General features: G+C 35.4%; 4 protein-coding genes across 5 annotated transcripts; all 4 read right to left on the reverse strand.

Annotated features, from left to right (window-relative positions):
* Positions 1-163: 163 nt before the first annotated feature.
* LOC125194286 (NADPH-dependent pterin aldehyde reductase) lies at positions 164-3,204 on the reverse strand. Its single transcript, XM_048092426.2, has 5 exons — positions 2,885-3,204; positions 2,701-2,770; positions 1,626-1,819; positions 800-972; positions 164-415 (listed from the first exon to the last, which is right to left on the reverse strand). The coding sequence occupies exons 1-5, from the start codon at positions 3,137-3,139 to the stop codon at positions 346-348; spliced, it is 762 nt and encodes a 253-aa protein (XP_047948383.1). The 5' UTR covers positions 3,140-3,204; the 3' UTR covers positions 164-345.
* A 4,285-nt stretch (positions 3,205-7,489) lies between these two features.
* LOC125192247 (uncharacterized protein At5g08430-like) lies at positions 7,490-18,598 on the reverse strand. 2 transcript variants are annotated; one of them, XM_089069827.1, is made up of 10 exons: positions 18,311-18,598; positions 17,851-17,930; positions 16,742-16,932; positions 14,712-15,573; positions 13,434-13,549; positions 11,924-11,983; positions 11,080-11,130; positions 10,140-10,211; positions 9,308-9,527; positions 7,490-8,570 (listed from the first exon to the last, which is right to left on the reverse strand). In XM_089069827.1, the coding sequence occupies exons 1-10, from the start codon at positions 18,421-18,423 to the stop codon at positions 8,098-8,100; spliced, it is 2,238 nt and encodes a 745-aa protein (XP_088925953.1). In that variant the 5' UTR covers positions 18,424-18,598; the 3' UTR covers positions 7,490-8,097. The 2 variants fall into 2 exon arrangements, with proteins under 2 accessions (XP_088925953.1, XP_088925954.1); XM_089069828.1 differs by having other exon boundaries at positions 8,355-8,613.
* Positions 18,599-21,313: 2,715 nt separating this feature from the next.
* Positions 21,314-23,194, reverse strand: LOC125195842 (cytochrome c-like). The gene is made up of 3 exons (XM_048094099.2): positions 22,735-23,194; positions 22,091-22,224; positions 21,314-21,696 (listed from the first exon to the last, which is right to left on the reverse strand). Exons 1-3 carry the CDS (start codon positions 22,844-22,846, stop codon positions 21,604-21,606), a joined length of 339 nt encoding a protein of 112 aa, XP_047950056.1. The 5' UTR covers positions 22,847-23,194; the 3' UTR covers positions 21,314-21,603.
* An 88-nt stretch (positions 23,195-23,282) lies between these two features.
* LOC125195841 (uncharacterized) lies at positions 23,283-26,686 on the reverse strand. The gene is made up of 2 exons (XM_048094098.2): positions 26,520-26,686; positions 23,283-24,805 (listed from the first exon to the last, which is right to left on the reverse strand). Exon 2 carries the CDS (start codon positions 24,699-24,701, stop codon positions 23,535-23,537), a length of 1,167 nt encoding a protein of 388 aa, XP_047950055.1. The 5' UTR covers positions 24,702-24,805; positions 26,520-26,686; the 3' UTR covers positions 23,283-23,534.
* Positions 26,687-27,791: the final 1,105 nt, after the last annotated feature.

The following is a 27,791-nucleotide window of genomic DNA, read 5'->3' on the forward strand; positions in this document are numbered from 1 at the left end:
ATTCATTTATTAATATCTCATTCACCACAATTTTGTTTCTCAAAAAAAAAAACCCTCTCTCACTCAATTTTCTCTCTTAATTTTTTTCATTCTCAATTGTGAAATTCAGTATGGCTCCCAATGATGCATTGGAACAATTGATTGCCCAAGCGGAGGAGCGTCATAATAAAAAAACTATTGAATGATTAGTATATACGGTTTCAAATTGACATTTTAGAGCCAAACTGAACTGATTTTTTTCAGGGCCTAGCTTACATGAATGATCTATTACCTTACTAGTCTACAAAACAGAATGGATTTACTCTTCAGACTTCATGCACCAAACATCCATGTCGTCGTATCGTATCACACGGTGAGAGGTGCACCATTGTCAGCCACTGTAAGGTGCAGAATCAGAGTAGCTGCCCTAGGTGCCCTGCAAAATATAAAAACCAAACAACTTTAGCTCAACAGATCAATATTCACTACAACTTGCAACCCTACTTGAACCCTGCCGAAGCAAATGGACTTTTAAGAAAACCAAAATTCAGGTCAGATCTCGGAAACAAAGATAAGTAGCCCCAATGGATCTCGAGAGCCGATCAATTTGACGACTGTGTATTTCATCTATAATTACTTAATTTTTCTGTGAACTTCTGGCAATACAGGCAAGTTTTTGACTCTTCACTACAGTTAAGGAGCCAATAGATAGAAAAAGAAAGATAGCACTTCAGGTTGATAGCAATAGAAATATAGCACTAATAAATTCACGAAAGAAGACTACAATAGATGCACTGAGAGAGACAGAGAGTGTGTGTACCATGATTCAGGCGTTGGGTATAGAGAAGCCGAAGTGCCAAAACATGATTGAAGCATATCGGTGTTGATCACACCAGGATTGAGCGCAACAACAGCGATGCCAGGAGGCAGCTCCTTCGCAACTGACCTTGTCAATCCCTCCACTGCCCACTTTGAAGCACAATAAGGAGCCACCTAGTATTTTCATAAAGTATCACCCCTTAAAAAACATGATCCAAAACAGAGGGCCTTACAATCTCCTGATCTAAGCACTCAGGGATTGAAATTCAGAGCTCAGATCTTGGTCATCTTAATAATTGAAACTAATAAATGCTCACCATACATATCTTTTAACCCGATGAAATGATTTTTCAGATGAAGTTCATTGGCATGGAATAGGTTATAAAATAATACTCCTATTCAGCAACACATTAAATCTTAACAAAGTAAGAAGCATCATTTAATTAGTTATGTAGTTAGCCACTGCAAGTTAAAAACTAAATTAGTGCCTATTTTCACATACTCAATAAAAAACTAGTCGGTGCTAGGTACACATGCATACAGCCTAGAAATATACTCCCTCCGTCCCAAGTTACTTGAGTCGTATTCCATTTTGGGTTGTCCCAAGTTACTTGAGTTATTTCTTTTTTTTGGCCAAAAACAAAACATCTAATCTCACCCTACTTTATTCTTTTTTTACTTTTCCCTCTCTTCTTCTCTCCTCTACTTTTATTCAACTCATCAGACACAACTTTCTTAAATCCCGTGCCGTAAAGAAATGCCTCAAGTAACGTGGGTCGGAGGGAGTAAGATTATGGTGGAAATATACATGCAGTAACGTATATTACCTGTGCAGCAGCAGATCTTCCCCATCCAGACGATATGTTGACAATTATCCCGTGCTTGTTCTCAATCATAACTGGAATGAAGTTGCGTAGTACATTTGCGGTACCCTTGATGTTCGTATCAATGACAGTGTCAAATTCATCTTCAGGAACCTCCCATAATTTATTGTTCCCATTTATTGTCCCAGCATTGTTCACTTGAAAAAAGCCATGCATGAATCCACTTAATTTAAGAATACTGGAACTAAACAAAAAACTGTTCATATTATATTGAGTACAAGACCAGCAACTGTGAAGAACTAAAGTAATGTTATGTCAGTTTACTTCTCACATGGCGCAATATAGACCTCATATACCTAGAGAAATTTGTTAATTGGAAACCACATTTGTTATTCTCTGGACACTCCAGTCACACTAAACCTCATATAGACAAAAAGAAATAGCTTAGGAAACTCAAAAGCATAAACATGGAAGTTAAGATCTTGATGCATCTACTTGTTGTTCACCTTTGACCAGTACTAGAACCATTTTACCAGAGCACGGCCTGATCAATTAAGGCAATAATGTTTTTCCTGGAAGCCTTTTCAAATAAAACCTGTAGATTGTATTCTAATATGGTCTAATAAAGATTATACTAAAACGTGCTGCAGGATAATAAATTGTGATTCATGTCTGATATACTGCATCTTAAAGGCTTAAAAGGCATGCCCCAGCCACTCAACTGATCTATCGCAGTTCAACATTACATTTAAACCCTCTCCCATACATCCTAACTGAACTCTGAACTGAAGTGTTATAGCCAAGGTATGCCGTATGCTTACAACTTGCAGATGTAAAATACATTCGATGAACTAGTTGTGCTTTACAAATAGCAGAAGAACATCACATTTCAATACCATTTTGCAAAATGCCATGACAGTATTCAGTCTACGTTACATAAAATGACAGATATCATCAAATAAATAAAAAATGAGATAAAAAGAAACTCATCCACAAAATAACTATCTGAAACAACAAAAACAAACAAAATTATGGAGGGCAAAAATAAAATCGTTAATGCCTCATCATACGGTCATACCAATGATATCAGGAATAGCCTTCTTCTCCACCACAGCACGCGCCAACTCCTCAACACTACGATTAGACCTCTAATTAACAGCAATTACAGAAAAAAAAGAAGAAAAGAAAAGAAAAGTAAACAATCACAGTCACAGCAGATAAGAAAATTAGAGAAATGAGAAGCATATTAGTCGAGGAATTACCACGTCAACATTCATGAATATATGCTTGTCAGCGTTGCTCCGGCCGTCGGAGGCGGAGGTGAGCTCGGTTTGGAGAGCTGAGAGTTTTTCCGGCGAGCGGGAGCAGCCGATTACGGTGTGGCCGCGACTGGCCAATTCAAGTGCTAGGGCTTTACCGAGGCCGCGGCTGACCCCTGTAATTAGCACAGTCTTGAGATTAGTGGAAGCGGCGCCTGCAACGATGTTCATGGCGGGCGGCGGTAGAGGTGTGCTCATGGCCTCCCGTGTGTATAAATTGTGATTCAAAATCTATCTCGTAATTTTGTTTCGGAAATTGTTGAATTGCAGATAAGCCCCAAGCCAAAACATTCTTTTTCGCACAAAATTAAATTTGCAACTATTTTTATTTTTAGTTCGTTTAATATTAAAAATTTTCCATCTTAAATCATTCTTCAAATTTTTTCTTTTTATCTCTTTTTTATTTTATTAATTGTGCATTAAAACATAGAAGTACGTTGTTTCAAAAGTTTTCAATTTTACTAAAACACAAAGGTATTAATGCAGTGTTTTAAAAATCGGACCGGATCGGCCGGTTGGGCCGGGAATCAGAAACCGGTTTTGTATGAGTAAAATGGCTTGTTTAAATTTTTTTTAAAATCTGAGATTAGAGGGGGTCGAACCTAGGACCTCTTGTATAAATAGAGGCATCTCTACCACTCCACCACATGCATATGAATGAAATATGATGAACATTAGTTATTCTTATACATTAAATATGTAATTTTTGTCCAATTTTAATTATCACTGACTAAATTTTAACTATATTTTGTTAGTCACTAAATTTTGATCGGTTTTAACTATAATTATATAATTAATTATACCTAAGATTGTTAAAATTTATTATTTACTTAATATTATCAAACTTACTAATAATTCGTATTTATTTATATGTAATAACTAATAATATTAATATATATTTTTAACCAAATTAACTACAAATCCGTGTTTAATTTTATATAATTGCTATAGTATTATTTCATCATATAATACTTTTAAAATTAATACAAACTTTATCTATTTTTATATATAATATGTATTTAATTATATGTATTAACAAGAAGATTATTTAAATTTTATCATTCACTTATTTTAATAATCTATTATATAAAAAATTTAATATTATGTTTTTATTATTTGAGTATTGCTAATTACAATTTATTACTTACTAAATTTTATATATTTTGTATTTATACATTTAATATATGTATTTATAATTGTAAAAAGGTTCGACCAGTGGTTCGACCAATGAACCGGTTAAACCAGTGAACCAGTAACGACGCCGGTTCGCTTGCCGGTCTGATTTTTAAAACATTGGTTTAATGAGATAAGTAGAAAGATAATATAGTAAGATATAATAGGAAATACTTTCTCCATCCACAAAAAATAGGATATATTGTGAATGACACGGGTTTTAATGTGGAATTAGTAAAATAAGAGAGAAGAGAAAAAAGTAAGAGAGAAGTAGTGTTAGCGGAATGTGGGGTACACATTATTAGTAAAAGAGAAGGGGAAAAAAATACTCTATCCGTCCTAGACAATTTGGGACACTTTGACCCGACACGGATTTTAAGAAATCTAGTGGAAGGTGAATTGAAAAAGTTGGTGGGATGTGGGTCCTACTTTTAAAGTATTAGTTTTATAATAAAATGTGAGTAGGAATGAGTTAGTGGAATATGAGGTCCACTACCACAAATGGTAAAAGTGAAGTGGGACAAATTATGTGGGACGGTCCGGAATGGAATATTGAGTCGAATTATCTGGGACGGATGGAGTAAGAGAGAAGAGAAAAAAGTGGAGAGAAATAGTGTTAGTAGAATGTGGGGTCTATATAATTAATAAGAGAGAAAGGAAAAAAAAAAGTAAGAATGAAGTTGTTGAAAACTTTCATTTTTAAGATGTGTTTTTTTTTTTTTTGTGAATAATCAAAAATGACAAATATACTCTATTTTTTGTAGACGGGGAGAGTAAAATAGAGAAGTGAAAAAAGTTAAAAAGAGTAAATGTGTTATTTTTAACTACTTAATAAAAAATTATTCGCTTGTAATAGAACGAAAAAAAAAGAAATACGATTCTGTAATGGTATACATAAGTTTTTGTGTATAGAGTTTCAAAGCTATTACAATTTTAAATATTACTGTAATTTAATGTGGCACCACTTCATCAAAGCATTTAAATTAAGATCATCAATTTCAACACAATGTAAAAGTTTGACAATATAAAAATCCGACACAAACACGCTCCAAAGTGTATTTCTGTCGAACTTTATTGGATTTGTATTAATGGGTTGACCCTATAGGAACCAAATATTTTTGGTTGGTGTCTTTGACAGTGTTTGGATGCATCTTATTTTCATACATGATGTTATTTTGATAGTGCATTCAAATTACCATACTTAAACCTTAATTTTGTACTCTTATGAGGCCATCTGTATGTTTATCTCTTATTCATCTCTTTATCATCTCATCCCTTAACTATTTATGGGCCCCACTGTATTTTTCAGCTCATCTCTTAACTACGAGACATTATCTGCATTCCTCTATCTCTTAACCATCTCATCCTTTAACTATTCATTTAATTTCATTTTTTATTTTTATTTCCAACAAATTCAATTAATAAAAACACACTTCATCAAATAAAATAAAATTATAATTCAAAAACCTAAAAAAATAAAAAAGACATAATTTAAAAAACTAGAAATTACATATTGCACACTTAAATTCAAATCACAAAAAAATGGAGGCAAAGAAGCAGAAGAAGGAGTTCACTAGTGACGATCATCTAACGGTTGCCAAATTTTGCCCAAATGTGCTCCATTAGATCCTCCTGGACTTCGGCGTGGCCGGTAGAATCACGTGTCCTTGCACGAATAGACAACCGCTCTTGCAAAGACGGATGCACTCCCCTTCGAGGCGGACTACTTGCGGTTGAGCTTCCCGGGATTTCAGGGTCGAACCAATTTCCCGCCTCAGGTCCTTCGTCGGCGACAATCATGTTGTGCAAGATTATGCAGGTATACATGATGTCGACCATATTATCCATATACCACGTACGAGCCGAGGCTTTGATAATGTTAAATCGAGCTTGGAGAACCCCGAACGCTCTCTCCACATCCTTGCGAGCAGCCTCTTGCTTCTGCGCAAAAAGAGCCTGTTTTTCGTTCGCAAGCCTGTTGAACGTCTTCACGAAGGTTGGCCACTTCGGATAGATGCCGTCGGCAAGATAGTACCCCATTTTATACTGGCGATTGTTAGCGATAAAATTGATGGCCGACACTTTACCATTCAGAACTTCGCTGAAGAGGTCGGAATTGTTGAGCACATTGACGTCGTTGTTCGAGCCGGGGACCCCAAAATACGCATGCCAAATCCATAGCCGGTAGTCGGCGACGGCCTCGAGTATAACGGTGGGGTGGGTGCCTTTGTGGTCGCTCGTGTATGACCCCCTCCACGCCACAGGGCAATTCTTCCATTGCCAATGCATGCAATCGACGCTCCCCAGCATCCCGGGGAATCCGTGCACTTGTTCGTGAAGTTGGAGCAGAAACTGACAATCTGCGGTGGTTGGCTTCTTCAGAAATTCATCGGTGAAGGTTGCCCGGACGCCTTTGCAGAAGTTCATCAAACAAAGTCTCCCATTGGATTCTCCGACGTGCAGGTATTCGTCGAACGAATCCGCCGTTTGTCCAGTAGCAAGCTGACGGATCGCTGCAGTACATTTCTAGAGCGTCGTGTGGCTAGGACGACCAACAGCGTCGAACCCTTCTCTGAAGTACTCTTCCTGGGCCGCCAATGTATTCGCGATATGCAAAAATAGCGCGCGTGACATACGGAAACGGCGACAGAAGTAGATATCTCCCCATACCGGGTTCCGACTGAAGTAATCACGTTCCAACCTTGCGGCGGCTTCCTCCCGGTTACGATGGATGTAAGTCCGGGGTCGCCTTTGAGGAGGCGCGGCAGCTTCCTCCTCCCTACGTCGATTCGATCTTCTTCTAGCGATTCTTTCATTATTCGACGCATTTGCTCAAATGGATCCATGAATGGATTAAATGTGGGAGAAGAAAAAAATAAAGGAATGATTTATAGAAGTGATTAGAGAGGAAAGAAAGATAGATGAGGAGAAGAATAGATGTGTGTTTGTGTGTAAGATGGAGAATGAAGAGTATTTATAGAATAAAAAATAAATAAAAAATCGACCGTTGAACGGTCATATTACCGTTTTATTTATTTATTTATTTATTTTTCTGAAAAATCAATTTTTTTTAAAAAAAAATAAATTATGACATCATAATTACGACGCCCACTCGCGGCCCGGCGAGCGCCATGTATCGCTGGCGCGTGGCGAGACAGCTCGTCGCGGGACCCTTCCGCACGCAACGCGGGACGGGATGGCTCGTCCCGACGGGACGAGATGGCATTTGCAACGGCGTCACGTCGCCGTCTCGTCTCTGCAGGACGAGTCCGAGCCGGCAACGAGCCGCGCTGCGGATGGCCTGAAATTATAATTTAAAACATGATTAAACTAGAAATAACAATTTCATTAATTTTATAAAAATTACAGTCAAAATAAATTTTATGATTAAAATACATTAACATATAAATCACTGAATATTGCAAAAATCATTTTACATCCTTCGAAATCCACTCAATATTATCCAACACTAAAAAGTAACAATCTCCCATTTCTCAAATCCTAAATTTCCCCCAAAATAATGAAAAGGGAAAAAGAAATTGAAAAAAAGGGTGTGCGCCACATATTCAACCGCCCAACGGCGGACTCGGACTCCCGCAACCATGGACCGGACCGACAACCATCACCGCAACGCATTTGTGCCGGTCTGGCTCCACCTCCAGTTAAGATCTTACACCCCAAATGACATTTTTTAAATAGGATTAATAATAATTTTCTATTTACACATGTGATCATGTGGCTTACAACCATAATACTAGAAAACATCTTAACAACTAAACTTTGACTCTGCCTTGGGGACCCCGTGTCAGATTGTTTTCCTTTATGATGCAAAAATGCAGAAAAACAAAATTTTCCAATCCATAACCTTACAAGTTAGAAGGGAGCTAAATCCATCTTGCGGTAATAGATTATAGATACTATTCCCACAGAGTTGTTCAAATTCTAATTGTAAGAGACGGAAGGCAAAGTGTTAGTCCAAAGTGCTATTTCTTTGGAAAGGCATCAAACAACCAAACTGCAGTATTTTCATTCTCACCTTCCCTCCACACCTTGAATTTGGACGCATACAGGCAGGTCTGGCTCCAGGTTTTCAACACAGACGACTGGAACTTTCTCCGCTCGCCAGTTGGGGTTTCAAGGCACCATTCTGAGTCATCAGTATTCTCATCTTCTTGAACAACTGTAGGTTCGCCACCCTCATCAACATCACCGGGTACCTCAATAACAGCCATGTCTGAAGCCTTGCAGCCGGTTCTTGTTGCCTGCTCATGAGAGGTTGTCATCTGGGAGCATATTTTCAATTCTTCTCCCCCCAGCTTATTTTGTCTCGGCTCAGCAGTGGGTTGCGATGCCTTTCTGCTGGTCATATTGCCAGCCTCAGGCTCGAAGTCAGGCTCTTTGAATATGGATTCCTTTCTTGCTGGAGGGGATGGATCGCAATGGAGAGTCTTCTCTTCTGTTGCCGAAACAGAAACATATTAGACCAGTTCCATCAACTCCTGAACGACTACAGTTTAGTTATATAACATAATTATTTTGAGATGATATAACAACATAATTATTTGGCAATATTTGTTTGACACCAAGAAGTTCAAAGTAATAATATGACAGCATTCATATTTTCTACATTTAGCTGCACACCAGTAACATGATATGAGCTGGTATAGTACTTGGTAACACCTTATATTGGTCATCAGGCACATAGTGATTAAGCTTTACTTGCAGAGTACCATGAGCTATAAGGTTGTTGGTGATACATGGTTCGATGTATTCATCACAGTTGGGATTGATTTATGATGGATGCATTCAAGTATTCATCTTAATCAAATCTTTGGTTTGCATTATTCAGCCCATAGTGGATTATCCGCACTCTAATTATCAAAGTGAATGATTATTATCTCCTCAAATTTGGGTTGATTATTTAACCATCCTCCAATTTTATCAATCCTATTAATCAGTTATCACATCCACCAAACCAAACTCCACCTAAACGTATAAGACATGAGAATTGTCAAGCACGGATTTATCTCCTACTTATGGTGCAAGTCATAAAGAACACAATTTTCTCCAATAAACAGATCAATTAGACTCTTGCACAAATCAAAGAAATAACACTAGTTTGGCAACAGTGATGGGGTTGCCAAGGACTTAAAAATGAAAATAAGTTCAAGGAGCTTCATCCATTAGACGTACCTGATTCTTTGTAATCCTGCCATCCATGATTAGTAACAGGGGAGTAACATTCGAGGTTTGATTTAGGGGAGTCTTTCTCAATGCTCATATCATTTACAATATCTTCGGGATCGGGATGAAGCTCATGTCGATCAGGAATTACTTTAGGAACACTTGCCAGCAATTTTGATACTTCGGATGGAGTTTGTAGTCTACTTTTTTTCTCAAGGTACTCATGAAGTGTAGCAGAGATAGAGTTAAGGCCAACAACCAGAAAGCCACATGTTCTAGAGTAGCCTAACAATTTTTAGTTCCATCCAAGAAAGCAGAAAAGCATTAGGATGATGCGTGCAGTAAAGATGATTCATTGCAGACACCAGAAAACAAATGGTACTCTTATTTGGTTGCACGCATATTCATGTCTAAGTTCCTATAAATATATAGAAACTGACACAGCGTGATAAGTTGAACTTTTTTTTTTATATCAATTTTATCATTTCTTTAAAACAGAATTAAAAATGGCAGTTTTTTTAGTTGGAAATCTGTTCGAGATAATTCCCATTTTATGCATTATTGATCTGTTAGTACATTCATATTATAATTTCTTTGAATAAAAAGAAAACACAGTGCACTCAACTTGAGTCAGTTATCAGTTATCACCAGACTACGTAGTTTTTAAACCTTGAACGCTGAATTTTTTTAAAAATTTATTCTCTTTTTAATTGGGGACCTAACAAGGCCAATATTTTCTGGTGGAAATTTTATGTAAGATACTAAGATTCTAAGAATTCATATTGACAACCATGCTCTGTTTGAAATCTTAAAAACTAGTCCCCATATAGTATTAAGGATATTCGCGTCTCCACCCTTTCTCATTGGCTCGATCAATGAGATTTTTCAGCAAGGCTAACTCTTTAACTATCCACTGCATTAAATTCAATCAAAATCATCAAACAATGAAAGATGAGACAGAATTCGATGTCATTTTCGAATCTATGGCAAAGCACAATATTTTCTTTCTGTTGAAAATGTTAGAAGAATGCACCGAAAAATTATAGTAACAAATCAAATGAAACCATTCTCAGTTTAAGATGAAACAGGCAGCTTGCACAGGGAAGCAAATATATCTGATGCAGTACAGATAATAGCACAATCAAAATCACATACTCTGATGCAACAAATATTAACTAATAAACTTCTGATAATAACTTGTGGAACACAATACATGGCTTGTGATGGCACAGGCATCCAGAACCACCATCAATATCCCTAAAGATGATACTATGTGATATAGGAATTTTACAAATGCAAATTTAGAGTCTGTAAGACTGAATTGGCACAACCAGGGTTAATGTTGCATATGGAGTTTATCAGCCGAAGGTGCATATGTAACCCTGCTGGGAGCGTTACTGATTCTTCTAGAGCTGTTATTTGATTTTTGTTCAGTTTCTATCTAGTTATGGCTCCTTTCTTGGGCTTAGTACGGCCTAGTGTGAGGTCTTCTCCTTACAATAAAACTGATCTAGGATTTTGTAGCGCTTGGGCAGGAAAGATTCTCTCTTCTGATAGTTTGTTTTATTTGAGAAGGTGTTCATTGACTTACAAATTACAATTCTCTTCCAGTTTCTATTATTCGAGTGGATTATCCTTTACTCTACTAGTCAATAACATTCACTAAATTTAGAAATTAAATTCAAGAATTTGCTACCGAGTTAAAATGTTACGACAAAAAGTCAATAAGATCAATCATAAATGTAGAACTTATAGGTACAAGATGAAGAGACCAGACATACATGCTTCGTCAGATCCTCATGTAGAATATTGGCTTTCTGTTGAAGATCCCCCTGCACATAAATATAATAAGGTCATGTGTTTCGAAATGGCCACTACAACCTGTCGTGTAATAGAAAGAAGTACAAGAAACTTATATTTCTTGTTCTGGTTCATAGCCACTATTATCATTAAGAGGACTATAAGAATCTGACCAGTACAGATGACTCAGAAATCATAAATCCACTATTCCATTACAGGAGTCCTTAAGGATGCAGTAAAAGAGTTATGAATTACTACTATGTAGCAATGGCAGAATATCATCATTTCAAGTGAGTGTTATACGTCAAAAAACAACCAATGTTTTTTTGAAGGACAGAGGCAGCTACAGGCACGTATCATGAACATGCAGTCCGCAAAGATTAGCAAATACACAGTGGACAAGCAAAAACAATAAGAGCAAAGTATTTTTTAAATATAATTTTAACTAATAATATATTTCCAACATGTTAAAGAATAACTGAAAACAGAGGGAAAAAATATTTTGTAAATCCAACAGTGTAATCTTCTAAATGAAGTACAAATTGAGGTCAAGCAGATTGAAAAATAACATGGTCAAAAGTATGAAAACTATGATAAACCATCAACCAAACTTTACTAACCATATACTCCATCATATATATAAATCTTAGTCTAACGATTAAACAAAATGCTATACCAAAGCATTATTTTGATGGGGCCAAAAGATAATTCCTTCAAATTTAGAGTCTGAAATTTTCAAGGTCTTGCATATAGAAATTAGAACTTTTAACATACTGCAAGTGCAACTGCAGTAGATTTGCTCACTGAAGTCATAGTGGTACTCACCACTGTAGGCCTTTCAAGCTGACCTGCTAATACTTTTCGTTTCAAGTCTTCACATTCTTCCTGAAACAAGTGGATGATGATCAACAACTTTTTCTATTTTCTAGTCAAGTGCAAGATTTGAGAATATTCTGCGCTGAGTATGGTGTCATACTTGGTCTTGGAGAGAGAATGTCCTCTTAATATGCTACCAATTTGAGTACAATAGCTAAAAGACAAAGTTATGTGACTTAATAGACATGAAGTAACATCTACTGCGAATTAGGATTCCCGGAAAGAGATCAGATGGTTATATGCTCTCTATCTGCACCCTTCAAATGTTTCATCGGAAGACTTAAATGGTCATGTTTATAATTACGAATAAACAAGATGGATGAAGCATTAATTACGAATTATAGGAGAATGTGACAAAATAGAATTGGAAGAGAGTAAATTGAGATCTGGTCTTTAGCAGTAAGCACCAAATCAACACTGACAAGACTCATTTGAAACTTCACTAGTGATAATTTGAAATTCCTAAATTAAGTATATTATAATAAAATATACTCCAATAACAGGTTGATTGCAATGTTTTCTTTGAACAATAATTTCCGAAAGTTACTTCACTAGGTATTACGTTCATAAAAGGCAGATGGCAGATGCCTTATAGTGGTTTACTGATATCCACAAGGTTATGGTGGAGGGCATAACGGCCTATGGCAGGTATTCTAAGCTGGCTAGAGGGGTACAGAATCCATTTTAACGCATAAAGGAATGATTTAATAAAGGTTGTTTGATTTGCTAAAGAATAATAGATGGGTAAGAAATGTACTGGATCTGCTTCTTAGTTTACCAACATTTTTAATGAACAAAGAATGATTTTAATAAAGGTTTAATGGTTGAACTAAGTGTAATAAACAAGCCCTCTCTATTTTACTTCATCCCAAACACATTCAAGAAAAGAAATAGCGATTACCCGAGGCTACTGCATGTCAATAGTTGTCTCAAGTCTCGCTGAGTTTCCTAAGATTTTTTATAGATGAGGAGGCAGTAAGCCTATAAAGTTTAAATTATCCAAAAATGGATTGGGTTTTGTGTAAACTCAGATTTTACTTGGTGGTGGTGGAATTCTTAAAACGGCCACCATCATGGCAGTTATTTGACAAACTTTGCTTAATACTTATATTGTTTTTTCAAATTTTTACCAGTATATCACTGGAAATACTTTCTGCTGATATCAATTTTGATAAGGCAGTCGCAATCTGTTAATGACAGAAAAGGTTCAATTGGCTAACTTTTTATTAATAGTAGGTACCAATAAACATATAGACAGAGTTCCTCCTGAATAGATAAATATTAGTAGTGAATGTTACCAATCTTGGACTATTTTCTTGTTGAAGCATTTAATTAACATTAGATACCAATAAACATACAGACAGTGTCTTTTTTTGTGTGCAGAAAATATGCATACTACCTATAGACCACCATGTTCATAACTATGATTAGAAAGTGTACTAAGCATCAACTTGATTACCTCAGAGAAATCATCATCTGAAAGCTGACTTGTGCTAATTTCTCCAGGCATAGCTGAGATTAGAAGGATGGCTTCTGCCTCCACATTATTTTGACAAACTGAATCTCTTTTCACACCTGCAAATTTTGTAATAAAATAAGATAATTTTCAAGGATTTCTGAAAGGAAATCAAGTCAATAAGTTGCACAGTACAAAGTACAATGATAATTGAAACATAGGTATTTTATCCATGTCAATAAATGACAAATAGATGAAAGGTGAAAAAATAGCAATTGTTATCAGTTCACGAATGGAGTAGAAACAGCATCCGCCTTGCATTAACCACCTGAAACCAAAAATTCATATCAAGTTCCAAATGCTAGTTCTATGCTTGTTGCAATAAAGGATGGTATCACTAAGGAACGTATTACGATTTTGGATGAGTTGTCTCCATATTTGCAGGATTCTAACGGCTGTACTTTGTTATTCATTTTCCTTATCCGGCAGTTTAAATGCAGCACCTTATACTAAGGTTTTTTTATAGCATATTTATAGAAATAAGTCTTAAATTCTTAATGTTTATAATAGTGAACCTAGCTGGGTAGCTCTAACTTGCCATCTAAATATTGCATACTACTAAGGGCTAGGAATCCTTAATAAAACAAGTTATTTGCAGTATTGCTTTTTCTAATAAACAGATTAGTTGAATCCATCTTTAACAACAAAGTTCCTATAAAATATTAACTGTCTACCATGAGCCAGGGAAAAACAGAAACTGCTTCTACTTCATTGAAATTCATAGTTACAAATAATTTGGCTCATTTTGATCTTCACCAAAACTTTTTACACTTTTTCAACAACAAACAAAGAAATTCGGTTTATTTCAATGGAAAACCAAACTACTCTTGTAAATACTTGATTCCAATCAATGGCTCATTAGATATAACTAGCATCATGTTGGTACACAAAACACATTAAAGTATTTATTCAAATACAAATATATAAGGTAGATAACCTTATCACAAATTTAGTAACAAGATTCTTATATTGCACTGAATGTAAAAAACCTATATATTCTAATACACCAAACCATCTTTTAAAATTAACATTATGGTATAGCCTAAAGTTGTTAGAATACATTTATATTATTAAAATAGATGAATTAGTACTATATTATATTACAATATTGCCCTTGAACTAAAAATATAACAGTGATATAATTGACAAACCAAATAATGTAAAACAAAACTCATATCTAAAAGGTATGGATTGACTTGACATGAATATTTCAAGACTAACCTCTAACTTGCATTAGTTGATGAGAATTCCTTGTAGAATAATCATAAGGATCAGACTTAACACGAACGAAACATCCAACAACCTTTTCTGCAAACGATTTAGGCTCTTTCAGCAATTGAATTAGCAAGCTCCTCCTCAAGTACACAAGTTTTACATTTTCGCCTACAAGGGATGCAAAACAACCCAGTGGCACATCATCTGCTATCTCTTTTTCGGGAGATTTTCTCTTTGTGTTGAGTTTTCTTTGTTTCTTACATACATCTGAAATGCCTGCATTATCATCCTCTGAATCATATCCCATCCAGTCTTCTTCTGATTCATCATGGTACTCTGCAAAATGGTCCCTCAAAAGCTCATGCACTTTATTCTTAGTTATTGTTTTCTTCCCGAAAAGAGACTGTAAAAGAGCATCACATGATATCATCTTTCTCTTCTCCGGATGCATTAGTTTATTTTCTTTTACGTAAATATACACAATTGAAGTCACATCACTATGAGACAATTGTTCTTCAGTGCTTTTACCAATTGAACTGAGAAAGTCAATAAGGGCTCTTGAGCCCCAGCCAATAAAATCATTTTTACTTAATTTCATGGGTATCTGGAAACCAAGCTTCTTTCTCCCAGATCTCTTTTCACTGGATGTTCTCCTGCTTTTTTTAACATGCTCTGCACCATCATAATCAGATATCTCATCTTCTTCGTAATTTTCTTCTGAGCTAGATTCGGATATATTCATAGTCTTCACCCCATCTTTTGCAGCATAAAGATCCTGAAGCTCTAATCCTTCTTCTTTCTTGATGAGTATATAATATTCCCAAAATAAACCCTCAACTGTATTCAAGTCTTCAAAATCCACCTTTTCCTGCAAGTGGACAAGCATTCTCATGGTTTCCACTAATGTTAAATGAAAGCAAAATACAAGCCAGTTCACCTGATCATTTCCAATAATCTACCTGTTTAGATATACATAGAGAAAAACCAAACAGAAGTTCTATAACGCCTCCAAATTAATCTATCAAGACGACTGATCAATGGCAAGATTCCTGTATATCTTAAATTGCACGCATGATAGGATAAATTGTACTATGCGGCATAATTAGTACATGCATGCATAAACACATAAATCGGGTCTCTCTAGTAACAGAGAAAAATGAAACTACAAAGTTTAGAGATAAATATCTCAAGTAACCACATTATGTAAAATGTTGAGGTTCATGAAAAGGTTTAGTGATATTCACTACAAATTATGAAATTATATCTCTCACCATATTCCACTTCATTGGGTTGGAGAGAAATAGCTATCTATTGTTCTAATCATCTTCATGTTGCAGATTAATATAAGTGCACAAAGTATACAACATGAACTGCAAATGATATTATCACCATGGACAAAGTGTTAAAAACAAAGTAAATTAATGACCTACAAGGCTACACAATGTCCATGTAGTTTGTACCATATGGATTGGGGCCATAATCCCTAGACAGGCTAATACTTTCTATGCATAAAAAGACTTAGTGAACTATAAGATGGCTTTCTAGAGGCTAGAGCTATACTCAGAAGAGAAATATTGCGAAGGAAGTTGAAACAATAGAAGGTAGAACTTAATCCTTTTACTATATGCTTTAACAAGTGCCAAAAAAAAGGTAAGTAAGCATGATCTGAAACATGCCCAAAGAGAAATACTGACCCAGATCAGGATAATATCAGTGATTACAAATCAACTCCAGTTAAATCTTCTTCTAGGTATTTTTCTGAACTCTGAGGCATCAACTAGGTTGCTTCTCATCAAAATGGATGTCAGTTTAACATAATTCAGGACAATCTTTTCATGAAGCTAGAATGGCCCCATATCATTCATATTTCATCTGTAAAAAGTGGGTCTATATGCAAACTTATTTATCAAATTTTCTCTCACGTGTATCCTAATCTAGAGAGTCCATGATGATAGACATTCAAAAATTGGTTCCAGAAATACTGTACACTAAATCCTACTACATTTGCATTAATTTAAACTTAATGATAATCTTACCCCATCAGAGTCATAATCCTTGCCGCCTTCAATAAGTAGAGAAAGTTTCAGACAGTGCTTGCAGAATCCATATTTTCCTTTGACTCGGAAAACTTCTAGATGGTGAAGGCAGCGACGACAAACAGCACGTGTGCAGGTATAACAGTGAAGGCTGCTGGACCTTTTACAGCAAATTGAGCAAGTATGCCAATCTGAAAGGATTGATTAATTCTTGTTCATACAAACTGTGTTACAAACTTACATGTAATGAGATACAGATAACAACCATGCAGCATGATCTTGTCAGATATAGAAGTAAAGGGTGTTGATATCATAGTATGACTTGGGAGATATAGAGTTTGGAACTGTTAAATCCAATTTTGTACCAATTCCCAACAATTGGAGCTTTGAATCACAAAGGACTCTTCAATTGCATGTCCTATTCTAGAAACTTATCTGACATACTTATTATCATTCTCCATAGAGATCAATAGAAAAGATTTGGCAATCCTATCACTTATATTACCATTTATATCTTATGTATCGCATATTTACAGGATAATCATCACTCCATATTTGTACAACCAACTCCTTTATATATTCTGTAACTATATTTCAGTGCAAAGTTTAAGGTAGCTCTGCTGATCTTCTTTAGCTGAATTACTATTCTTATATGCTAGATCCTAAATATCAAGCCTTCAATTTCCATATTCTGTTCTCTATATTCTTGCTAAGATGATGCAGAATGCCACCTTAGCTTCCATGCAGCAACACATATCTGTTTACCGTATTCCATCAGTACTGCATCGTCACGTATAAGTAGAGTAATGGAGGATCACTTTTCTTAATATCATAAAAAACAATTAGTTTCAGCATGCAAATAGATGCAACGTATCGCTATTTCAGAAATCGGCTTCTAGTCGTAGATCATTTAGATATGCAGAAAGTCACCGTCCAGATTAAGTGAGCAGTTTCAGGAGAACACTAGGAAATAAGCAGTGGCCAGCTAACCAGACATTTCTAGTAAGAGGTCATCCGGAAGAGTGGCATACATATATGCTTTAGTTTAATCCGTTCGATCCCGATGAATGCGATGCTTTAAGGGATAAATGAGATGGCTGTTTGCTTACCACAAATAAACTTGGCTTCACTTCCTACAACCGAGTCATCCTTCTTCAAGCAAGAAGGGTGATAAGATTTTCGACATCCCCTGGAAACAGAACAGTCATCATATCCAAATGGTTATACATGGCAAGAAGTCAAATGTTCTTAAATTCAAATCAGGTTCAAACAAAATGATTTATTGAAAACTCTTCCACCCTTCATCGCTGCTTGAGCTCACAAATCAATTTCGATTTAAGCAATTGGACTATGTAACCTTCTATCGTATGTGCAACGAATAAAATTAAATCACTAATTGTAAACAAATTGAAAAAAAAAGGAAAAACATACACAGAGAAACAAACAGAAAGAAGCAGTAGCCCCAATCGACAGGGAGAATTCCAAACCAACCGAATGCAGGATTTCTAGGCAGCAAAACAGATGGGAAATGAAAGCAAAGGAGGAAAAAGAAATTGAGAAAAGACGTACGCGTGATCACATATGATAAGATCTCCACCGTCTTTGCAAACGAAGCACCAGCTTTCCGCATTTTCTTCTTTGTTTACGACCGTCTTCTTCTTCCCCTTGCCTTTGCTCCTCATCAGCCCTATTCTGGTACAAATTCGTGCTCTTTTCCGGCTTGGAGAAAAAGCTAGTACTACTTGTGATGCTAAGTTGACTCAAATGTGGAGGGTTTTTGATCCTGCATGCCTCCTGCGTGCTTTACACAGTGCTACACAAAAGGAGTATGTGTGTGTGAGAGAGAGGAGAGAGAATCAAATACCAATGGAATGCTGCAGTAGCATCAGGCTTTATCTATGGGTCTATGGCTCTGCTCCAGAATAGACTTACGTTTGATGCTGTAAATAAAATGGGTTTAACTATTAATCTTGTAAAAATCTAAAATAATTTATAGGGATGGCATTGATAATTTATACACTAGCAATTAAAATTTCACTACGAGTATTCCCTCTATCCTTGAATAGAAGTCCCGTTTTTTTATTTTAGCCCGTCAATAAATAAAACTTTCGATTTATCTTTTCCATAAATGGTAATAGGATCTCACATTTCACTAACTCATTCCACTCAATTTTCATTTAAAACTATCCTTATTCCACTAACTTTTTTTCATCCACTTTTCTTAACATTTTTTAAAACTCGTGTCGTCTATGAATGAGACTCCTAATGGCAGACGGAGGGAGTAGCATGCAACGTGACATGATGGATCCGAATATCATAAGACTGGTCCAAAATAAGAGAATTCTCATTATTTAATTATTTTATTACTTTTGTAAAACATTTAAAAGTTAATCAAAGTAATACTTTTAAATTATTATTTGAAAGTTATACTCAGTGTATTTTTTTATTTTATCTTTATACTTCAAATAAAATATAGATATAAATTCAAATATAATTATGCATGATATAATATATTCTCGTAAATTTGTGAATTACATAGTAGTTTCGAGTTAATATAAAACATACATTTGTACATGTATTCATTTAATATATCAACAAAATTGAGCCGATTGACCTGACGGTTTAGCGTGAAATCCAAAAGTTTTGACTTATGGTTGAAATTTTATAACATGAATAGTAAGACAACACGATAGAATTGGCATGAATCCGAATAAATGTCAAAAAAATTTCAAATAATAAATTCTACATTAATCTTGCAACAATTTAACAATATTTTATTAGACTCATGTCAATTTTATTTTAGATAATCTTGATTCTTCTTGAGATGCATAACTTAGATTATAACGACTGTGATATACTCTATGTGTCCTTAGTTACTTGAGTCATTTCTTTTTTTGGCACGTCCTAAGTTACTTGAGTCATTTCTATTTTTGGCTAAAAACAAAACATCTAATCACATTTACTTTACTTTATTATTTTATTTCCGAGTAAAAGCCAAAATTGGTCCTGACATATAGTCATTTTACGTTTTTGGTCCTAAACATTATCTTTTGGATTTTTTGGTCCTGCACATATGAAAATTTGATCATTTTGGTCCTCCGTCAACATTTCCGTTAAAAACTAACGGTCAACGGTCGATTTTGACCAAATTAAACTTTTAATTCTGATTTTTTACTCCCTAATTATTTTTACACTGAGTTAGATAATGTTTAGGACCAAAAATGTTAGTAGTTTTTAACGAAAATGTTGACGGAGGACCAAAATGATCAAATTTTCATATGTGCAGGACCAAAAAATCCAAAAGATAATGTTTAGGACCAAAAACGTAAAATGGTCATATGTTCTGGACCAATTTTGGCCTTTACTCTTTTATTCCCTCTTCTATTTTATTTAACTCACTAAATGCAATTTTCTTAAATCTCGTGAAAAAAAAAACACTTCAAGAAATGTGAGATGAGGAGAGTATATAGGAGTGAGCAAAATATCCGAAAATTCAAAAATCTATTTGCACCAAACCAAAATATGATAACTTAGAGTCTTCGAATATGATATTTTGCAATCAGGAGTAATCCAAATTCCAAATATATTAATATACTCCTTAATGGTTTAGGGTCCTGCCATATACTACAAACTGCATTTCTCCTACAAATTACAGACTAAAATCTGGACCATTATATTTCAAAATTTGATGTCAATAGATGACAAATGATGTCAACAAAGATACAATGTCAACAAAATATATAAACACGAATGTACATTTTCTGAACATTCAAAACAGACATTCAAAAAAATATCAAAACGAACATTAAGGCCATCCGCAACGCTGTCTCTTATCCGTCTCTTAACCGTCTCATCTCTTAACTATTCATGGGCCCCATTGTACTTTTCAGCTCATCTCTTAACTAAGAGACAACACCTGCATCCCTCCATCTCTTAACCATCTATTATCCATCTCTTAACTATTCATTCAATTTCATTTTTTAATTTTTATTTCCAACAAATTTAATTAATAAAAACACACTTAATTAAATAAAATAAAATCACAATTTAAAGGCCTAAAAAATTATAAAATACATAATTATAAAATACATAATTAAAAAATAATATAATTAAATAAAATAAAAATTACAATTTAAAGGCCTAAAAAATTTAAAAATACATGATTAAAAATACATAATTAAATATTAAAATTTTCAATTTTTTTTTTCGAATTTTCAATTTTTTAAAAAAATAAATAAATTTATGACGTCATAATTCCGACGCCCACTCGCGGGCCAGCGAGTGGGCGTCACGCCATCACTTAGCGCGCGCCACGTGGCCGCGCGCGTCGTCTCGCCAGCTCGAGGCCGGCCTCTTCCGAACGCGTCGGGCGTCGAGACGAGACGGGAGCCGCAACACTGTCTCGATGCCGTCTCGTCTCGTCGAGACGAGACCGAGACCGCAACAAGGCAGCGTTGCGGATGCTCTAAAAAAAATAAAAGTTTGTGCTTAATGGATAAAAACTAATAAGTACTACCATACATGAAACTGAAATTATCTTTGAATATTTTGAAAAAAAAATAATACGTATAATTAAAATTTCAAAGTAAGACATATGATCATATTTCAATGTCATAAATGGCCGAACACAAAAAAAATTGTTTCAATAGAGACTATGAATTCTAAATTTGGAGATTATAATTTTCCTATGGATGTCCGGCAATGGTTCCAGATGAACAAAATGAAGAAGAAAGCAATGTAGAAATATGATGCTCTTATCCACCAAAGCATCTAACTAGTAGTACTTAATTCGTCTTATAAAAAATCAACAATTCATTTATCTCTTAGCTTATCATGAAGCTATAAACACTAGCTCTGAGTCCTCAAGCAGTAGCCTCCTTGAGATATGCAATCAGATCTGTGCGCTCTTGAGGTTTCTTCAATCCAGGGAAAACCATCTTAGTTCCAGGAATGTACTGCATTAATCATCAAGATTAGCAAGGAGGTTGATGTAAGATCACATTAGCTAATCAAGTAAAAATCCAAGCATACTGTTTGATGACGATATTAATATCAAACAAGAGCACCAAAGATTGAAGGTAAGGAATAGTAAATAGTTCAAAGTGGAATTACAGCCATAATGCAACTAGGCTGCACTATTTCATGTAACTACAAGAAGAATCCACCTCTTTGTAAGAAGTAAAAGATCACATATATCCATGGCAGTCAATCATTCATTGGTGTAGAACATAGTTTCATTTGCAGATGAGGAGCAAGACACCAGCTAGTTTAGGCAAGAATAGTGTCATGTAGTATTAAGTAAATCCCTCAGTTACAAAACAAAAAAACAAATCACAAATGTGTTTATACCTTCTTTGGATTTAGCAAGTAGTCATAAAGTGTGTTCTCTCCCCAAGTCACAGCCATGTTCTTGTTTGCAGCTGAGTAAGAATAACCAGGGGTTGTACCGGATTGTCTTCCAAAGAGGCCATTCAAGTTAGGACCTGGAGAGTTCCAACGAGTCAATAGACGTAAATCCTCTACCAATAATCATATATATGTGGCCGGCTTATGATTATGCAAGATCACAACGTTACACCAATGACAAAACATACAAGAACCAGTGAACCACAGCCATCATCGCCCATATTTGCGCATATATATGTAATATGATGAACTTTTAAAATTCCGTAAATATAAACGATCTTACAATGTCAAATTCTATTGGATTACAGGGAAATTCGATGCAGAAATCTGAATTTTAGAAAAAACGCAGGAATGGAGTACAATCATAGAAGAAGTAGGGCAGAGAAACGCAGATTTCATTTCCATACATACGAAATGAGAATACTGGATCATCAAAGCGAATTATATGGAAACTGGAAATAGATCTCTACAGAGGTAAGCGATGACAATCAATTCATGATAAATTGTGTATCGTGAACAAAAAATAAAGGAATAAGCAGCATGCAAATACAGATGAGAATTAATGAAGCAAGCGTGGAACGAGAAACCTTGTTTGTGGCCGGCGCCTTTCTCGGCGGTGTGGCACTGCGCGCACTTAGTTTTGAAGATCTTCTCGCCGGATTTCGCGTCGCCAGCCGGTGCTTCGCTGAACGTCGCCATTCAAACGATTCAACAATCGCTCTTTCCTTGTATTGTTGCTTTGTTTCTGTGCAACCGTCTAACAAATCTCATGCAATATGTAGCTATTTCTTAATATAAAAAAAATAAAGAAATCAATGGGGAGAGACAAGTGTGGAGGGATTCATGGAGAAGCGACCACCTAATGTGGAAGGAAGTTTACGATCTAATGGATTTTAATTTCACAATTTTTAATAAGTACAAAATTTAAGTCCAATTTCTCTTCAAACTTAAGAATTTGGTGTGGAATTTATTTTTGTTGCTTATTATAGTGCTTAGTAACACATATAATCATCACTGTTTGCTATGATAACTTAGATGAATCAACTTTCATTACCCCTTTAAAGATTGTCACATACTCTGATAAACATTCTATACAGCAGATAACTAATTTGATCATCAATACAGAAACAGAAACTTGAGAAGCATATCAATCATTAGTGAATATGTAAAATCGTCAACAAACCAAACTTAGGAGATACAGATTAACAGTGCCACCAAGAAAAAGAAGGTGGATAAAAAACTAAAAAAAGAACATAAAAAAGCAAACAACTATCTCAAAACCAGAAGCAAAATTAGCAATCATTATTAAAGAGCTAAATCCTTTACAGACAGTACTGAGTTGAGCGCAAAAATGTTCGGCACCAGGCCAGGCCTCTCAGCAGCTAATTTAACCTTGCGCGGGAGCAACCATAGACCAGCCGACAACTCTAGGAGACCCAGGTGGACTTGAATGCTGGCTAGGACTGAAGAGGCTTAGTTCCACAAAAGCTGCTCCTGAGGTTTCATTTGCATGGAAAGAAATCGATCCACCTTTTCCCGAGGAGGCAGATGAATTTCTACTAACAAGATCTCCTTCAACTGGGCTCTGATTAGCAATTAACCAATTTGTATCATTCCACTCATTACCAGCAGCCCCCCTCCTAGCTTCTGTATCTATTGGCAGATTCCTCAATGATAAAGAATCTGCTATAGGAAGGTATACGAGTATGCAAATACCCACCCCTGCACAGCATAAAAGGGAAAGAAAGGACAAGAATGATATGGCGTCGAACACAGGTTTTTCTGGATCAGCTAGGACCGACAAACCAAGCAGAACAACTCTTAATGGGAAGAAACCGGAGATAGAAAAGATCAACATGTACACTCTCTTCTGCAAACCCTTATTAATCACCAAATGAAGAATTCTCCTACCAAGCCACAACAAGTAGATAGTTATGATGGTAGCAAAAAGACCAAGAAAGATGGTACTCAGTAGAGGGTACGTGCAGAAGGCAGAATCGTGATTTGCCTCAGAAGAAGCTGCTCTGACGAAATAAGAAGGCAACTTCGGATTATGGTCCTTATACTTTGGTCCAATTAAGATAACTACTAGCTGAAGAATGAACAACGGGATGCAATAAACAAGAACAAAACCGGTCGTTTTGGCATTCCACTTGTGACCTAACGGTCCAGACCTTTGTAGAGATGCACGAAGAAGAAAAGTGAGTGTAAGAAACAGGCATGGTTCTGCAAATCCCAGGTTCGAAATGATGTAGCATTTGCAGACATTTTCCTGCCATTCCAAAGTGAGGGCATCCAAGAATCTTCCATGGTGCCTCAACAAATTCAACCGAATAATTTCACCAACACCCCACCAAACTGCAAAGAAGATGTATGTATTTCTGATAATCCAAGGACCACTAAAATAACTAAGCTGACTGAAACGTTGCCCAAGGATCTGACTGCGGAAGTAAAATGAGTACACGATACAGAACAACCCCAGAACGACCAACACAGCAACAAGGCCAATTGTCACCACACCAAGTGCATCAGCAACAAATCTCGACTGGGGCATTACCCAAAGCACAGATTCCACGCATGCTCTCCGCCAGCATGGACACAATAATATCTTCTATTCAGTAAGGGAGTCCACAGGACCAGCAAACAAGTAAATAATACCTGAAACAATTATAACAATAATGACGACAACACCAAAGTCAGTCAAACAGGAATAAGTCATTGACTGGCAAGCAGTTTTCAGGAAAATACAAGCAACAGGTTACAGGGCAAGTGGGAAAATAGCTTTCACGGATTTCATTGATAAAAAATACTACTGACAAGAATAACTTCTTCTATTGAAGTATCTTAAAGGATTGGCCAAACAATGCAGATGGCAAAGGAATAAAAGATAGGGGTAGTTTTTTGAAGATATAACATGTCAACTAATGCAATGCAATGTGAGCAAAAGATCCTGGAGCAACCAATTCAGTAAAGAAAACTTCACCACAATGATTACAGAAATTCGGTCCACTAAATCACAATAGTGTAATTTGTCAACAGACAACAAGACAACAAATCAAATTCCAATACAAAAGTAGCAACACCTTATATGCTGAACTAATATATATATAAAAAAAATTAAATAGAGAGACCAAGCATGTAATCAGACAACTGAGCAAAGAAATTGCAGCTTATTTAATCAGTAGGTTGTCACATGTCTCTGCAAACACAAACTATTTAGCTACTAGCACTCGGTTACAAGTGACATTGGCTAAGTTCAACTTAAGTATACTCTAGGTGAAGTGTGAAGACTGATTGACAGAGCATGGAAACCATTATACAGAGCCATCCAATTAAAATCGTGACCCAGCACTAAGCTATCAGCATAATAGAGAATTACCAAGCAACTTTTCAATCCAAGATAAGTTGTTCAATAGATAGTATGGGAAACTAGGTTTATCTTGTCAAGGGTTTGACTCAGAAACTGTCTCTCTAAATATGAATAATTTTACACTTTCCAATAATACTTTTCATTTAAAACACCTTTTGCTAAAAAATAGATATTCAAATCGATAAAGACTACTGTATTTTGCCCATCTCATTTTAATCTTACGAGAATATGATAAGCACAAAATGAGAGATGGTCCAGAAACCTTCCAGTGGAATTGGACATTCCTCATTGGTACCAACAGGTGATGAGAACCAAATCTGAGCTAGTGCCTAGTATCAGATGAAATTATCCAATAAGCAACAGCTGAACTCTAATCAGATCTAACCAGGCACAACATTCTGATATATTTCCTATATCCGTATATAGGAGATACTATCCAACAAAATGGTCAGAAGACCAACAGCCAAAGTAGATAATATCATAAAGCAGCAATCACCTAAATCAAAATAAATTACAAATTGGCTACTCATTAAAACGATTTACAAAATTCACTTTAAATTCGTTTATTTCATCCTACAGCTGCAAGTCTGAGAGCATCAACCTCAAACTTTTTTGTAAAACGAAAGGTGCATGTACAATTCAATGACAAACGAGAAACTCAGTCTCTCTATTGTAAAATACTAGCTTCTTCAAGCAACGGATATACCAAACAACACTCCAGGCCATAAATTTTATCTGAATTAATAATACATCTACATAAAAACGCCTAGAAAATCAAAGACCGCAACATGCACGGAAAATGAAAATTACAAACAACAATTAAACCGTTAATTAAAAATACAGGAAAAACGCAGGCACGAGCAGCCACGAAACCATCCGCACATTCGTATGAAAATTGCTAGACCTATAAATAACCACTTCAATTCGAAGAAAATTTCCTAAAAAGGCAATAATCCAACATTAAAAATAGAAAAAAAAACAGAGGAGGTGCAGAAAGCTTACGAGTTGTGAATGATCCGGCAAACTACGACGTTGAATCTGAAATTCCGGAGAAATGCCAGAAAACCCCTAGTGAGAGAAAACAAATTGCAAGCGAAGAGGAGAGGGAGAGAAAGAAGAAATCAATAAAAGGTAGGGGAGAGTAGTCTTTCAGGAGAGAGAGTGGGACTTTTGTTGCTGACAGGCTGTCGCCAGCCAATAAATCCAAAAATCAGGACGCAGATTAAATAAGATATATACGTATATATAATAAAGTTACGTTGCAGCTGTAATATATTTTCCACTTTCCAATTTTGCAATAATTTTGTGTATTCAGTGCTATTACTATTAAATGTATACAAGTCATTTTTCTATATCAGTAAATAAAATCGAATAATATTAATAGCCTATTTGGTGGTATCTTCTGTAACCAAGCTAGAGTCAGGCTGTAACGCAGCAGGCGTGTGATATGTGCATCAAGCCGCAATTATTAAAATTTGATACGAGATTATTTGAAATTTATTTTATTACGTCAAAGACAAGGCTGATAATAAAACAATTGATTAATTAAAGTGAAGAAGAAGGAGAAAAACTGTGATTGTTGGGATTTTAACTGAAATTGTTTTAATTGGCCCCAAAGCCTTCGGACAGAATAATGAATCAATAAAATCTTAGGTTATGTTTAGTAGGAAGATTTAGCCCATTGTAAGTGGTAACTAACATGCTACACCTAATTTTCGATAGGAAGATTTAGCCCATTGTAAGTGGTAACTAACATGCTACACCTAATTTTCGATAGTCAAGGACTCAATATTGTTAACAATATCATAAAATTTATGGAGTATTTTAGCAAGTTGATAAAATATATATATATATAACTAGTATTACATTCCTGCTATGCACGGACTAAGATGTTTTCAAAATATTATAATAAATTATAAATTAATTAAATAAAATTAGAAATAATATCATTATATAAAAAAATAAATAAAAATGTATACAATAAATATAAATCAATAATAAATACATGAAACAATTAATATTTGCAATATTCCATTGTTAAATCATTAAAGATAAAAACTTATCGAGTTAAAGAATTTGACAAAAGAGGAATTACCCGTAAATTTTGGAGAACTTTTTCATACAGTACATTTACCTGTAGAACTAAATGAACATAATTAAAGTTCTTTATCAACCGACCGGACCAAGCTCCGACAAGTTATTGCATTAACTTAATCGTCCCATCAACTGCGGGGTATTCTTCTATATATGCCTCCGCCCAACCATGATCAAATC

This window comes from Salvia hispanica, chromosome 4, assembly GCF_029641045.1.
Source record: "Salvia hispanica isolate PSC_SH4W2 chromosome 4, Shi_PSC_v1, whole genome shotgun sequence".
Classification (NCBI taxonomy): Eukaryota; Viridiplantae; Streptophyta; class Magnoliopsida; order Lamiales; family Lamiaceae; genus Salvia; species Salvia hispanica.